This window comes from Manacus vitellinus, unplaced genomic scaffold (assembly GCF_001715985.3).
Source record: "Manacus vitellinus isolate BGI_N305 unplaced genomic scaffold, ASM171598v3 scaffold_1_pilon, whole genome shotgun sequence".
NCBI lineage: Eukaryota > Metazoa > Chordata > Aves > Passeriformes > Pipridae > Manacus > Manacus vitellinus.
Window position 1 is genome coordinate 51,908,415 of NW_021939396.1, and position 16,985 is coordinate 51,925,399.

The following is a 16,985-nucleotide window of genomic DNA, read 5'->3' on the forward strand; positions in this document are numbered from 1 at the left end:
GAACAGTTTGCTCCCAAAACTCAATCAGGTAGTACAGCCCATGGACAGCCTTGTTCTTCTAATCTCAGGTGCTGGGAGGAGGACAGATGTCTTTAGGTCATTGAGAGTAAAACTTCAGCAGAAATCATTTAGGAAGAGGGGACCGTGCTTAGGTAACCTGAGTGACTATCAGCATTTAGCAGGGTGGTGCAGACTAGAACATGCAAGCGACCTGGTACAAGTAACTAACCATGCAACTGCCTGCCAGCCTGAGAGATTTACTGTTACTCTTGTAATAATGTGCAGAAAAAACAGAAATTGTTTTAAACTGTGGCTTCATACTCATTTTAACTTTGAGATAACTTGGTCTGTGATCTAGGACTCAGATTGCAGCCAAAAACTTTGGGATTTATTCCAAGTTCTGGCTATCTCAGGGGGTTATGTGATTCATCTAACTTCTTTGTTAGGGAATTTTTCCACCTTTGAAAAAGAGGTGATGATACTTTTCAGTCACATTGGGACAGTCTGCTAGGCTCGGTGATGCATGCAGAGGATAAAGAGATTTTCCACTTACTCAGCTGGCAATGAAACAGATTGAAAAAAAAACAAGACTGATTGATACCTACATCAAGAGATAATGCAGTAGAAAGTGTGAGCAAAGAAAATATTCCTTTTTAGCAGTGAATGCACTAAGGCAGAACGCAAGCTATGATTCCCATTTGGTTTTAAACATAAAAAAATACAATAGCAGGTTATGGGAAAGAAGACAATGGGATAATGAACAATTAGGCTTGGGAAATGTGTGAAAATTGCCTAATTCCAAAACAAAAGCGGTATAGCAGCCGATTTTAAATTGATTATAAACTGAACATGATTGGCTCAGTTTTTATCAGCAAGTTCCAAACTTCAGCTAAATGAACATAAATAAGAGATTAAGCACTTCCACTCTGAGTGTTTAGAGAAACTGAATTAGTCTGCCCCTGCACAGACAAGGGCTATTTCCCCGGTGTGTGCTTGACCGAGGTTAGTCCAGACTGCCTTTTGTACTTTCAAGGAATGTGGGATGATTCATCTGTCAATGTTGATACACTGAGTTGAAAACACAAAGTGCTACATAAGAGCTAAAAGTTCATCAGCACGCTTTCTGTTCATGCCAGAATACGAAAATAAATATCGAGCAGACCTTAGGAAAATGGTAAAGACAAGCTTGTAATGCCAAGAGAAGTTTGGTGATTATAATCTATATTTCCTAATGCCATAGAGCAATAGCAATACAAGTCTGGTAGGAGGAGAGGGCTTGATGTCTGTCTGTTCCTTTTCTGTCATTGTTTTCAGGTACTTGCTCAATGATCATAGCATGCAGATCTGTGTTCTTCAAATAATACAAATAGAAAATTAAAGGATCACTTTTTCACAGTCATCCTCTGCATGCCCACACAGGACAGCCTGTGATGGACAGGGAGACTCAAGTGTTGTTGTGGGGATCAGGCACATACAGGCACATGGTGTGTATGGGGGAGTGGAGTGATCCATCTCTCCCTGACCATGAGCAAAACTTCTGTTAGCGTGTAGGCATGTTGGTCACACAAGAATCAGTTGCCTAAGTGGATGCAAAAGTGGGAAGGCCATGTTACAAGACTAGTTGCACAACCAATTCAACTGAATCAGAATCATTAGGCAAGTTTATCACAGTACATCAGCAGTTTTAAAATCTTTGTCATTTCCCTCTGTCCCTCTTGCCTTGATATTTCAATGTGTCCAAGAAAGAGATACCTTTGGCTGTTCCTACAGCAACACACAGCTATTTGGGTGCAGGAGACATCCAGGAAGTGGCAGTTCACCAACATCCTCATGAGAGGATGACTGATTTTTATGTTTGCAGCATACACTCAGTTTTCAGACACAACATGCTCGTCACTGGGAGCACTAAGGCTGCCCTCTCCCCACTAATGGAACCCGCTGTGGCCAGGGCCAGCCCCACCAGGCTGCCAGGGCACTTACCAGTGGCAGGCTTGCCACTGCAGCAGAACACAGCTCGGAAACTGGTCTGTCTCATGTGCAGAAAAATATTGTTTTTAAAAGGTCTTAGCATGTGTCTCAGTTTGCATCCCTTTCAAGTCCATGGGAAGACAGAGGGATGTAAAGCACCAGTGGTGTAATTTCAGTAATATGAATAAAGTTGTTCCTGCTTCTTCCAAGGCTAAATTTGGCACCTGATGCAGGGTGGTGGTTATGGTGAACGCTGAGAGCTACGCTGTGGAGATGGAAGTGGGAAGGACTGCTTTCCAGACAAATGCTGCAGTTTACTTACTATTTCATCTGCTACTTTTTTTCAGAGAGTTTCAAAGTTGCTTGGGTTACTGGTACAAACAAGAATTTGCTCATTTTAGAGAACTGCAGTATGTAGCAAAAAGAGATAGTTATCGATAATCATGTAAAGACCAGTAAGGGCTAGAAATTCTTGCTGGTAAAGCTGCATAAGTTTACACCAATTTCTCTCTTGTCACCACTGGACTTCTACCAAAACCTGAGGTAACCGTTTTAAATCAATATTGAGTACAACTCTGTTATAAAGTGAGCACAGTATGAACATTTATTACATGCCTGCTGATGAGTGAATCTCTGAGGAATCCCTCTAAATAAGTGTTGAAAGAGGTGAATTCATTTTGGATGACTCTTTGGATGCCCATGTGGCAGAACTAACTCGTAAATCGCACAAAAGAGAGTATTTTTGCAATGCTTCCAACTCTTTCTTGCTACAACTGTTTGGGAACTCCACCACTGGTCCTCCTATCACATTTGGATAGGAATGCTATCAGAATGGTTAAAACTGTGAGACACAATAACAGTCAAAATCATATTAACCTTTTTCAGTCCTGAAAAAAAGCTCAATTTGTAATGAAGTTATGAGCAGGATTCAGTAAATAGGACTCTTTCTTTCTCAATCATCTTGACCAGTTTCTAACATAAACCACACCAACTTGTTAGAGTGAAGTAAGACACTAAAAGGGAACTATAGAATATGCAAGGTTTGTTAAGAACTAGTAGACCTTCCCCTTAGGAAGGAGAAACAATCAAAATGGAGAAGGTTAAAAGATTTACTGTGAAACTTCCAGCACTCCTTGGATCACCTAATCAACTGTTTTGCCACACTGTCATGAAATATGGTAACTGCTCACCAACCATAGTCAATCTTTTTTGGACACCAGATATACATTATTAGGTAGTTAATTAAAAAAAAAAAAAAGAAGACTTGCACAGACTCTGATGGTTAATTGATAGCAAATGGCCTGTTTATTGTCTAGTATAGAAAGATTTCCTAGCATGATGTTGAAAAACCCATTTTGTATGGTGCACAAAATCCAGGAACAAAATGTCTTTTGCAGAATTATACGATTAAGGAGAGAACTTAGAATCATGGAATAGCTCAGGTTGAAAGGGTGCTTAAAAGATCATCTTGTCCAACCTTTCATGGGAAAGGGAGCCCAGATAAGCCCACCTGCCCTGGGCCGCCTCATAGTTTAGAAAGAGATTATAAGAGCAAGGATGATTATTATCTTTTGTTGACGGGAGTCTGAACTTGCATTTCTAAGCTGTTTATAGAATCATCCACTTCCTTTGCAAAATAATTTTTTAAAAATATAATTAAGCTGAAGCTGAAGTTCTGAGAAAGCATATAGACTAAATTAAGTAGAATTAAGTCTCCTAATATGTGGTACATTATAGAACTAATGTGAAACTCAGCTGCAAAATTTCTGTGACAATACGGTCAATTAGCTAACACCTCTTCCTCTGCAAGAGGGAAATAGTGCCTCTCCAGATTAATCTGGTCATTGTAACCAACACGCTGGCTAGTCTGGCATGGTTTGGAGCATGCTCTGCAGCTACAAAGTGTGGTTCTGTTGATAGAGGATGATGGAAACAGAAGAAGGGCAGTGTGGTGTCTTTACGTGGCAATTATCCAAGTGTCTGGACTCTGCCCTGGCAGTGGGTGCTGCAGTACCATGGTGGTAAGTGGCTAAGAAAAAACCAGGCAGAAGGCATGAAAGATGCTGCAGCCAAAGAGCAGCTCAATATAGGATATATAAATGAACTTTAAATACTCCAACTTTTCAAATGCTGGCTTATGACCAAGTTAAAAGGCAACCCCAAAAACCTCAGAATTTCATGCAAGGTTAACAATATTCTGCCCCTCAGAGTTGAGTCACCTTTGAGACAGGTGCCAAAGACAGGTGTCTGCAGCAAGGATTAACAGTGGCTACAGCTCAGGTGAAACACGTTGCCCAGCTCTTGGCTCCAGTGGAAAGCAGCAGGAGAGCAGGAGATCAGTGCCTCACCCTACAGAAGCAAGACACTTCCAAAAAGGTAATCAGTCAACTACATCTTGATATTTTGGCAATATCTGCTCTCCTGATGGGATTTCATTAGTACCTTTAGTCCCTAGTTTACTAAAAAAAATTACAGTTGGATGTCTCAACCTGATCTGACAACTCCAGGAATATTTTTCAGACTGCTTAAGCATTTATAAGCCTGGTTGAACAGAGTATTTGGGCTACAATATATGAATCTATAACAAAGCTTTCATGAAAGTTGAAATGGAGGATTTTGGACTAGAGTCATCTCAGATTAATCTGAAAACAAACTGAATATCATATATCTACCATCTGTAGCAAATATCAATGCAACACTCTCTTCAAAAATAAAACAGTCATTTCAGCAAGTTTATTAACAGTTACTGTAAAATCTATTTGAAAAGTCTTGCTTAAAGAAATTTTCAGATGAAAATTTCCTCTTGAAAAAAAACAAACTTACATTAGACTTCCCAGCTCAGATTGCAATGAAGCAATCAGTTGTGTAATTAATTCCAAAGTCTCATTCACTTAAGATGTGAAATAACATAGCACTGTGAAATGGATGACACTACCTAGACTTCTAGGTTTGCCTCACTTTGTAAGGGTGATGCCTTCCAACAGACGAAATCATTTGTATTTAAACTATTTTGAACATTACTTGCCTGAAAACTACAAGCAATACAAGACAGACCTAAACTCTAAGAAAGCACATAGCTTTTATTTTATATTGGATCTTTAAATGAATATGCTTATTAGCACAGTTTTGGACAGGAATAACTTTACTGACTCAGGATAAAACTCATGCCACTGCATTGATCCTATTTCTTCATGTTGGCAAAGCCTTATCATTTCCCCAATTACATCCGTTTGCCAAAATAAACAATATCAGGAAGAAAGGAGGCAGCAATATAAAAAATGGCAAACACATTATTCTGTATCTTTTCAGGCTGTGACACTGTGTACACAATTTCTAAAGTAATTTTAGCTCATTGACTTGTTTTTAACTTAGGTGAAAAGAATTTTATGGCAGAAATATGATATTTTTGGAATTTTGCTTTAAGTGGATACTTCTTGTTATTGTTTTCCCATCTTCATAATTCACCAGATTTGCAATATGGTAGCATGCCAACACAGAATATACCTGTTATAAATTAAGTCAACTGAGTGGTGACATTTTAGTTGACCACAGATCAGCTGGTAATTAAGCAGTGTTAATACATGCAACCAGGTAAATCCTACAAGCTCTGCTTCCAGCTTGCCTACCTCCGGCACACCAGCTATACTTCAGACTTTTCAGTACCCTATATATTTCCAATCTTCAAAGCGCTCACTCCATGGCATTTCAATGTGTCTTTGTGTTTATGCCACTTCTATCTGCCTAAGACAGAACCAGAAAGCCACAGCAGGAGATCTGAAACTTTGTAGGACATTGATGTTTTCATGTTTATTTACTATGTTGCTATTAGTATGGTATTTGCTACACTATGGCAAACACTTAGGGCTTTGTTATCACAATATCCTAAATTAGGGGGAAGTACTTTGTTTGCACAATCCCATAAGGTTTCAGGGTAAATATATGTAAATTCACCATATTTCAGTTTATTCCTTTGAAGAAAACTGCTTTCTTCTGGTGACACTCTTCAGTCACTTCTTACAATCACAAGTGCTGAATTTTGAGTTGAAGTTATTAAAAGGAAGGAGTAGCACAAGGATGATGCAAATCTTAGCTGAATTATACTGTTAACTTGAGAATTTTCCCACTCGTTTGGGTATAGTTTAACTTCATTTAGTCTGAAATCAATCGATACACTGACAAGCTGAATGCATTACTATTCAGAGAAAACACATTTTTTATTGATCAGAAACCACTTGTACATTTCTTGTCAACTTGAGAACTCAAACCCAGAAAGGAGCTTTTTAAAACACCAGACTTACATTCTGCTAAGGGAAATAATATCCACCAGCAGTCCAACAGGAGTAGTTTTCACATCTGCCCTTGCAACTGAGAAGAGCTTATCTTGGGGATCAAGCTTTCAAAATTTTAGAGAGAAATAAAAGTCCTTCTTTTGTATGGAATCATAGAATCATTTAGGATGGAAAAGACCTTTAAGTCCTCAAAGTCCAACCATTACCCATCACTAAATCATGTTCCTAAGCACCATGTCTACAGATCTTGTAAATATCTCCAGGGATGGTGATTCAACCACTTTCCTGAGCAGCCTCTTCCAATGTCTGATGACCGTTTTGGTGGAGAAATTTTTCCTAATATCCAATCTAAACTTACCCTGGTGCAACTTGAAGCCATTTCCTTTTGTCCTGCCACTCATTACTTGGGAGAAGAGACCAACACACACCTTACTACAACCTGCTTTCAGGTATTGCAGAGAGCAATAAGGTCTCCCCTCAGCCTTGTCTTCTTCAGGCTTCTCCCTGAGTCTTCTCCTCTTCAGAACAACTCTAGTTCTCTCAGCTACTCCTCATAAGACCTGTGATCCACACCCTTCACCAGCTTCATTGCCCTTCCCTGGACATGCTCCATCATGTCAATGTCCTTCTTGTAGCAAGACTTTGGGGAATCAAATTCTTTTCTCAGCATATTATTTACCCATGAAAGCCACCTACTAGTATTAATGGGAACTCTGCATATTTAGCACAGCTTCAAACCAAGATGGTACATAAAATAGCAATGTATCGATTTTCTTCTAGGATGAAAAATGCTAAAATATTTTTTCTGCACCATTCCAACATATGTCTCTTGTTTTTCCTCCTCTAGCCACTTATATATCAGTCCAACTCCAACCATTAAAAATCATTAGTGGCTTTTTCACACACTAAGATTTGCGCTTCCCATCACTGAAAATACCTGTCTTGATGCTCTTCAAAAGCATCTCCCTGAAAGTAGATCGAAGTAAATCCACAACAGAAAGAACTGTCAATAAAGAAACATAGAAGTCTGCACCTTCTGATGCCACTGGTGTTTTCTATATCCAAACATGATTTCTTACGTAATTTAGAACATCGGTCCCTCATACGATATCCTGTGTAAAAGGCAAAGTGCTCAACAGTACTATTTCAAGAGAAAGTCTGCAATATTTTCTGCTTACAAAAAGCTCTGTACATACTCTGAAGTCCAATACCAGGCCTTTTTTTAACCCAGACTCTGAAGGTCCTTTTCCATTTTACACTGAGGCAGGGGTAACTTCCTTGCAATCAGATTTTTTCATATCAAAAATTAATGACTAAGTTAAAGTGGCATATTGTTACTCAATAAAATGTTATCATAAAATGAAAAGTCACACTATTTAAAAAAAATTAAATTACTAAATGCAGATAATAATCTTGAGACTAAATTAATTGAACTTGAAGTAAATAAAAATATAGGAATTTAAAATTAATAAGAAAAATACTAGAAAGGAAAAAGGGACTTCAGGAATGACGCATATGAAGAGAGTTCCACATATTCTAGCAAAATGGTATGAAGCACGTATTTCCCTTCCTTGAGAAACTGTTGCTGCTGTCTGGTGCTAAAAACTGCGAGTTGATATCCTCACAGACAAATAGTTGAGATTTTTAAAGCCATTTCCCCTTTTCTTTTCTTTATACAGGAGAAAGTAATATAAAGGGTTTAGAGAAGTTGTGAGCATTTCAGCTCCTTGGCACTAGAAATCATCCATTCTCCCACACTGACCTCTAGGTGGCACAAAAGAACCTAAACTAAGCAAGTCTTCTCTGATTTTTCAGGCGTTATGCCCTCCCAATCAGTCTCATCAAGTCACCAATTATGACATCACAAAGCACACACGTCTATAACCTGTACTAAATAAAATATCAAATAAGTACTTAAGTAACAGCTACCGCAACTAGACAGCTCTATTTTATGGCTTATAATTCTGCATTGAGATATAAACCATTAATTCATTCTCCACAGCGCTTCTAATTTCCTTTCACCTTCCACTTATAATACTTAAAAGGAACAATAAGTTTACTAGAAATAAGGTTTACATCTGGTTTAATGTAAGGATTACTACAACATTAAAAATACATACAATAACCCCCAATTTTCCTGATCCATCAGGAAAAGAAATAGTAATGAGAAAAATACATCCTTTACTTCATCTTTTTTTAGATTCTAGTATGTTAAAAATAAAAGGGTCAGTGAAATCACAGCAAATCAATATTTACTGCAGCAGTACCTAGAAATGCTGCTCTTTTACTTAACTGATGTAGCTGTTGCTATGAAGATAAGACCAGTATGTCCTGTGTGACCAGGGAGAATTTTTATATTAACTGTCTAATATTATGCACAGCACATGAAGTACCCCAACGACCCTTACCCCTTAAGGCTAAGGGCTTGTATGCCCTTAAGCATACAAGAATGACATCACAAAAGCATAGTTAAGACACTATAACATTACACCTCAGAGCATTTATTTTCCTCTACCAAAAAAAAAAAAAATATGCACGTGTACACTGCCCTTGTATCAATGCTGCCGTCTCTTTCCTTTATCTCCTCTCTTAGCCAAATCGTTCACACTCAAATCTCAGGAACACTTTGACCGAAACCAAAATCACCTTCACCTCCTAACCTGTTCCAGCTCTCTGCATGCAATTGCCCAGGCTGGACTTTCACCACTCTATCATTCAAAACCATTCCATCTGAAATGCTTTGCCTTCCAAGACTGAGTGTGAAGCTATGTGTAAAATTTGTCAAATCATTATGTGGAAGATCATTTGCACCAACATGTGATAACAGGGCACTGCATTGTGTGCCCACAACTAAACAGGAAAGGAATTTCTCTCACCTGGCATAGAAATCTTTTGGTGGAACAACCTCTTGAAAGAACTGTAGCTGGTACAGGTAAAGTCCAATCAAGTGTCCTGCACTGAATATAGCCATTAATACACACAGACAGCTGAATATCAGCGGATCAAATGCTTGGCAACAGGACCACCATGTGCACAGGCCCAAAAATACAAAGAAATACACAGCTGAGGTCAAAGATGGCACCATCATACCTGTAAAAATAAAAACATGGAGGGTTGGAAAAGTGTGGGAAATATCAGCATTTGTTACACCTTAAGTTTGAAATGAAGTGTATTAAAAAATTTAACCCAATTAGGTTTATGCTAATTATTACAATTATGCTAATTATGCTAATTAGCTCTAAAGACTGCTATTAACTTTGAGACTAGAAGAGTAGGATTTTTTTTTTTGTTTTGTTCAATTCCCTTTTACCATATCTTAGAACACAACCACTCTCCAGGCTTTCCTCTGAGAATCTTCTCTATGTAAAAAATGTTTCATAAAGCATGGAGAAAAACAGAAAGGTGGTTGCGAGGCCAGCTAGCACAGCCTAAGACCACAAGTGTATGAATTTTAAGTACAAGATACTAAAATGTCATGATGAATGAATAGTGCAAAGCCTTCTCGTACAAATCTTGAGGTATCTTAACTTGTTAAAACAAAAAAACCCCGATTCATATACTGAAAGTAAGAGATTTAGATAAAATCTACAGAATAATCAGTAAATGTTTGATTTTTTTTTTCACTGTTAACTCCTAGAAACTTGTTATTTACATATGACAAAGTCTCTGCTGTCTCACACATGTATGTTGTTTTTGCTATTGCTTAGCTGAGCATTGCACTTGTGAAAATGTCTAACTGGTAAAGGAGACCTGATGCTCTGAGGGTAGCCCACAAAAGTAAGTTAGGAAGCAGGAAAGACATATATGTCTAAGAGAAGCAACTATGAGAAAATGACAAGAGATTGCAGACAGCACAGCAGCCCAGTGGACTCTTAAAGAAATGATAACAAAGCTAGCAGGGGGGCCTGCCTCAACTTATTTTTAAGCTTTTTACTAGTATGCATCTAGGAGCCCCCTTCCTCTGGACAGACTTGCAGGTTCCTCGTGCCTCATGGCTCCAGTGTGCCTGCTGGCCCTGCAGCTGAGCCCTGCAACTGAGCCAGCTACTTCAGCAGCAGGAGGATTTGCCCCTTGCCAGGTGCTGGATTGACATGTCTTTTGGGGGCAGTGCTCCAAGGGTCGGTCCCTGGTTGAGCTGAGTCCAGGCACTGTAAGGACTCGTATCTACAGTCATTTTCCTGAGTTCCACCATCACATCTTTCACATCATACTCGAGACCAAGTCTTTAACCTATGGTGCTGTAAACCCAGCAATTTCTGCCTCGAGCCTGAAACTATTTCCCTCGTTCTTTCTAAGAGACACTTTGTCTTTATTTAAACACTTTTGGAGAAGGAGAATCCATTATATCCTAAACCAAGATTTTATTATGGTCAATTACTCTGGCTGTGAAAAATTCAAAATTTATTTCTGGTCTGAAATTGTCTAGGTTTACCACCTAAGTGTTGGCTCCTATTATCACTTCTACTAGATGAGGTATCTTAAAAAATGGTATCACTTTGTCAGTACTTTCAGGCTGCAGTTAAATCACCCTTCATCTTTTTGGCATGGTAAGTAAGGAAGTATTTAATTTATAAGGCTCACGGTCTCTCTCTGGAAAACAGGTTTCTCAGACCTCAAGTCCTTTTTGTAACTCTGAACAACCTCCCAGTTCTTGGCTTGTATTGGAGCTCCACAGTCAAGCTGCCCATCAACATTCAGAAGAAATTGTTCCCTGTCACTGCTGCATGATCCTTCTATTTCACCTTTCATGGATGATGTTCACCCATGCAGATTGGCATCAGGTTTTTGGGTTTGTTTGGTTTTCCGGGTTTTTTTTAATCACACCTCTCTTCCCTCATGTCAGGCGTCATGGTGATTCAGTTATTTTTTTCCCTTTTTAGATTTCATTCTTTGCATTTGGCTATGTGTAATATTGTTAGACAATCTTACCTTAAAGAAAGAGTCTGCCTTACTAAAGGGGCCTCACCTGACCAGTCCCTGTCATTCAGTATCAAACATCTTTTGTACTCTTGTTTTATACTTCATATACTGGTATACTTATTCGTTTAGTGTACAGTTATACTTTATATGTAAACACTCCATTCAAACACGTGAGCCAGCACATGAAAGCTAATTTACAACTCCATGATCCAATTTTGAATTCAGTGATTACAATCTACAGTGATTTGTACACTTCCATTCTGGTTGTAGCTGACTATGTGGTACTAAGTCAAATGTGTTATAAAAATGTTGGCTACATCATATCAAAACAACTACTTTTACTGACTCCATTGAAAACCAACAGGAAGTCTGCTTATTAGTCTTTTTACACACTATATGGTCAACTGAATACTCTTTGTTACTTTTTCTTAATGAATACAGTTCCTTTTTACACTTGGAAGTGATGGAACAAAATCTATAAATTCACTTTAAAAAAAAATATATATACAACATATAGTCATTAATAATATGCCCCCATTCACCATTTGAATACAACAGCAACTGTGAAAGTCATAAACAGAATAATAGGGCTGCACAGTATCAGTACAAAAAAATTAAGCAACTCAGTATATTCTGATACCTGCCAAAAATTCAATTTAAATAAAATCAGCAGCAATTTCTTTTCCCTTAAAAATTTCCATTGTTACTCCCACAGGTACCAAAGTGCTGAAACTCATTTGTTAAATGTATAATCTAATGGGCTCCTGAGGAAATTTTTCAAATGCACCAACCTGCTGAACCAAGTAAAATTGTAACAACAACTTTTCCAGTGGTGATTATCATGTTGCCAATAAACTCCCTCAGTCTGGATGCTAGGGAGGCAATTCTACGCAGCAGTTTTAATTTCATGGTTTCCTCAAATTCTGCTTCTCCACAGTCTTCGTCATCCAGATCTTCTTCATACATCAAAGCGTCATCTGGCTCTAATTTTTCTCTTGCAGCCTAAAGCAGAAGGAAGGAAAGAAAAACAGAATGCAAAAAACAGAGAGAGGGAGACATAAAGGAATTTGAAATTAAAAACCACGCATATATTATTTAACAATGAAGTCTTCTTATAACCCTTGACTATCCCAAGCAGTGAGAGCTCAGAAAGATGCACTAAAGCCAGAGTTGTGCATTGATGGCTCCCACTTCAGATCTGCCTCAAAATAAAAGGATGTTAAGCATTGTCTCTGAGAAAGGCTGCAGTCCTCCCACATGTGCACAACAGTCTGCTTTTTCATTTTTACATGAACTTTAGTTTGGTTAGTTCAGCATTCTTAGCAAGATAAGCATATTGTTATCCACTGTCTTTTAAATGCCTCTTTGCCTCAATGGCCTCAGTTATAAGCTCCAGTAAGCACAAGTCCCTTCGTGGTTGATGTCAGTTTTCAAACCCTTTTGCATTAACCCTTTCTCAAACTTTAAATGCAAGACCTAGAATGGCGCGAGTAAGCGTGATCTGGGACACGGCAACAAGGCCTAAAATAAATGGACAGATAGCTCATTGCTGACTGAAGTTTGAGAAAGAAAAAATACACTAAGCACAGAATTGGGGAGACAGTGAAAAATGGTGAGATTCACTGACAGTGAAAGAAAAGGTGAAAAAGTGAGTAAGAGAGAACTAGTGAAAGCTTGAGTGATCTACAACAATTTAGCAGAAAATAAGACCAGTGGCTTAGAACTACACAATGGAAAAGAGAAAATAAGGAAACATGTAAAGGCCCGTCATACTTAAGCAGTTTGTTAGGATTTGGCAGTGGTTTTCACCATCAAGTCTCCATCGTATCTTGGAGACCAGAAGACATACACAGCTATTGAGTGATGTAGACTAAATCATCAACCCACAGTGAGAATCTGAAGGATTAGCAAGAGGCCCCCACAAAGACACAATTTATGGAAAAATTAGTCCTTCACAGAAATGTAGGGGCATATTAAAAAAAAGAAAAAAAGGTAATAGTTTTGAGCCAGGTTCTCATTTGGTGTAATACAGAATAGCTTCTTTGGCACTAATTTAAACTTGAATTAGCTAACGTTAGTTCAAGCCAAGCTGTATCTCTCTGTGTGAAAGTAAGAAAGACAGACTATTGGTATTTTTCATCAGAATAGCAGTTTTATATTTATTGGTGACCTTTGGCAGAAAAAATTCCACACTGACAGATAAGACTGCAGTAGGAACAGATGAAATCTCAGCCGACTTAACCAAATTCTTCTGTACCATTACATTATGTGGATTCCCACAGGAACAAAATTCCCTATAGACTCTTTCATTTCACCTTTAAGCTGGTTGCCAGCTATCTTCTCTTACTTTAGAGCTTTCACATTGTTGTGAATGCCCAGGGAAGAAAAAAAAAACCTGCTTATTCTCAAGAGTCTCTATTTTACGGACAATGAAACGTATTAAATACAGCAGAGGGTTGATCTGGGAAATCTACCTTTCTCTTTGACTTATCACTATTTCGCTAGCTATAGCCATTTTAAATGGAGTACAGTAGAATTTTAATTGCTTTCTTATTGTCACCATTCACTTATAGAGCTCTCAACATAGGAATTATTAGATCGTTATGCAAAACAATAGAGAGATGGCAGCCCAAACATGCAGTCCCCACATTTCCAGCCATGCAGCGTGAAGAGGTTTTTCTGTCCATTCATCACTGCTGCTCATACCTCAGCTCCTATCTAAAGGATAGGAGCTTTCCTATCTAAAGGATAGGAAATATTAAATATTCAGGAACAATGCTGACAGGGGGCTGAGCAATACATTCTGCCCTCACTTACACCTGTTCAGCTGTTTCAGTGAGAAAGTTAAATAATAGGCAAAAGTTACGATCATTTCTGATTAACCTGCTCCTCATCCAGTCCTTTTGGGCCCAATCCTGCTCCTCTTGGACTGGGTCTAATGCTCTGTGCCTTGAGCTTAATGTGACCACTGAACAGTGAAACCTTCAATAATCTTCAGATTCCAAACAAAGAGAATGAGTGAGACTGGTGGACATTTAAAGGTTATGAAACAGCATGCTTACTATACATGGGTCTAGGTGATAGAGACCCTTATTTCTTCAGTTAGTGCCTTCAAATTTCTGAAGACAACGTGCACTAAAACACAGACTTACTTAAAAAATGTATAGGAATAATTTCAAAATAAATAAGTTATTTCATGGGAGGTTGTCAGGATTCACATCTCTTTGAATACTGTGAATCTATGATAAACATGAAGACATGATTCATATATTTATAGAGCTTAAGATTGCTGATATAACACTTAATTATAAGGAACAGGAAATAAAAGTCTGAAGAGTCACAAAAGAAGACAATAAAATATTTTCCAAGCAGAAGCCAAAAATATTCTTGTGGGAAAATTAAATATTTTTAAGTATGAATTGGAGGAAAACACAAATTACTTTCAAATAGCAAAATAAAAAGGAGGACACAAAAGCAAGGAAACCACATAAAAACATCCCAGTGAAAGGTGGGACTTGATATCCTTTTCTGTCTCTTACCCCCACCTATCCTAATTAGGACCATACTATTTTAATTTTACCAGGCTAATCACTCTTGCTTCATTGATCTGAAGAACCTTTAGGCTACATTTTGCCTTAAGAGTTCAGTATTAATAATCTAATACCGACACGTATGACACAGCACGCTCAGGGAGAAGCACTGGGGAAGAGAGTGTTTCACTGGGCCAGGATATAACTAAAGCTGAGAAGGAGATGATGGTGCAAACTTTCCATGGACTGAGGCTTATTCAAGCACAGCTAAAAGCTTGCAGGTTGATGAGTTACCAAACAGGTTAACTTTTTTGGTTTTCCATTTTTATTTATATACAAAAATATTAATTCCAAGTTCAAGAATGAAGTAAGAACATCACAAACATTCACAGGAAACGCAGAAAAACCTAATTCTGGTGTTACTGAGGTCATCAGATGTAGGAAAGAAAACTTCAGCATTCAGAACCCCAGCAAATACCAAACTGATTTCCCAAGTTTTCCTTCTAAAACTGCAAAAGTCTGTCTGGAGTTGGTGTTCTTCAACCACTCTCCTCAGTTTAAGACAAGCTAGCAAATGGGGTTATCAACAACAACCATAATACCCCACATAGCTTTTTCAGAACAGATGCATGTTGTTTTGCAACTTTTCAGCACACCTGGAATTATCAATGATAGGCTGTGCAAGGATTGCCTGGTTTCAGAAACCCAGGCTTTGCACCAGAATAATACGTGTAAGAGGTGGGTTAAATTCCTCATCTCTCTTCCCTATCTGCAAGTTCTTTTAAGGATAATACCATAGTTCTTAGCCTTATTCTGCCTGTGTCATTCATGACCCAGTTAATGATTATTTCAGTAAAAAGACTATGACAGCTAAACAACTATGGATTTGACCTTTTTTTTTTGTGTGTATAAACAGATCGGTTTGTAAGTCAATATCCAAGATGAAAGGCCATGTTCCTTTCCTGAAGAAGCTGAAAGGCCATGTTCCAGCACATGTCAAAAAACCAAACTTTGGATTCCCCCACTCTCATATTCACCACCCTCTAGCTGGATTATCTGGGCTGGCTTTCCAGTTTCTCATATTGAGCATTTCAAGTTGCTGAAGGCAGGCAAACAGTTAACAGTTTTTACATCCAACATGGTGATAATGTGCTTGTTGTTTTAACACTTTCAAAGGATTAAATAGCCATACTAGTAGACGCTCATCACAGAACACCATTACTCCAGTCAGACTGTTTTGCAAAGCTCTTTTTAACTATGTGGATTAGTCTAAAGCTACAAAACCATGTTACATAGGCTACAGTTAGAAAAATACTTTTACTTCCATAATAAATTACCTATTATGCAATTACAGGATCCCTGTGGATGCTGATTAAATCAAATAAATTTCTCCATTCAAGGAGTATAGAGCATTTGTGAAGCCGTAAACATGTGTTTCCATGACCTTTGCTCTGCAGAGCAGGGCCTCAGGACTTTCTATAAACAAACTAAATGCAGTTTAGGTTTTTTAGCAATCATGTGGAAGTCCCGGGAGTATTTATTGTACAACACTTTTTTAAACTGCCAAACTGAGATAGAGAACAGGCAAGAAAACTACTGCTCCTGTGGCAGCTATGGCAGCTACTATTGTGGACAGGGCCAGAATGTCCATTAGCTACTTTGGGGGCTGCTTGTTCAACATCCAACTTTTAAATGTTTCATCTGGTACAGTATAAACACTACTGCACAGAGATATCCTCTAGTCCCAGAGCTGTATTTACTAACAGGAAGCCTTAATTCTAACCTAAAACTCATTCTTGCTTCAGTACACTCCTTGCTTTGTACCTACGGTTAATGGTATTGTGTCTGAAAACACAAATTTGCTCCTTTATTGACTTTTCAATTCTAGAGGACACATAAATTAAACCCTTCAAAAATTCAAGTAATGACAGCAGCACAATTTAACTGACCAGAATTATTACAACTAAGGATATGCAAGCCTCAGAATGGACACAACTTCTATCCCTGTGAATACATTGCATTAATTATCGAGACCTCTCAAGCATGCACTGCTAAGCTCACAAGAGTAAGTTCTCATGTGAGTTCAGGTGCTCCTTCCTTCCAGTTGGCTCATAAATGTTGCAAAAATAGCCTCTTTTCAGTATTTTGACATTTTCTCACAGCCAGAACCAGGAAACAAACAGAGAGGAGTGAGAAAATGAAAGCTGAGTGAAGTTCACCAAGCCTTACCCAAACAGTTACAGGTACGTAGGTTTGGCAGGACGACGGAGTGATACAT

The 16,985-nt window shown here is 38.3% G+C and overlaps 1 protein-coding gene across 1 annotated transcript in view; it reads right to left on the reverse strand.

Moving 5' to 3' along the window:
- Positions 1-16,985, reverse strand: part of PIEZO2 (piezo type mechanosensitive ion channel component 2) — a 296,094-nt gene that overhangs the window by 109,255 nt on the left and 169,854 nt on the right. The window contains exons 7-8 of the mRNA XM_029959391.1: positions 11,969-12,179; positions 9,134-9,347 (exon numbers count right to left, since the gene is read on the reverse strand). Coding sequence (XP_029815251.1) covers positions 9,134-9,347; positions 11,969-12,179 — 425 coding nt within the window. The remainder of the gene's footprint in view (positions 1-9,133; positions 9,348-11,968; positions 12,180-16,985) is intronic.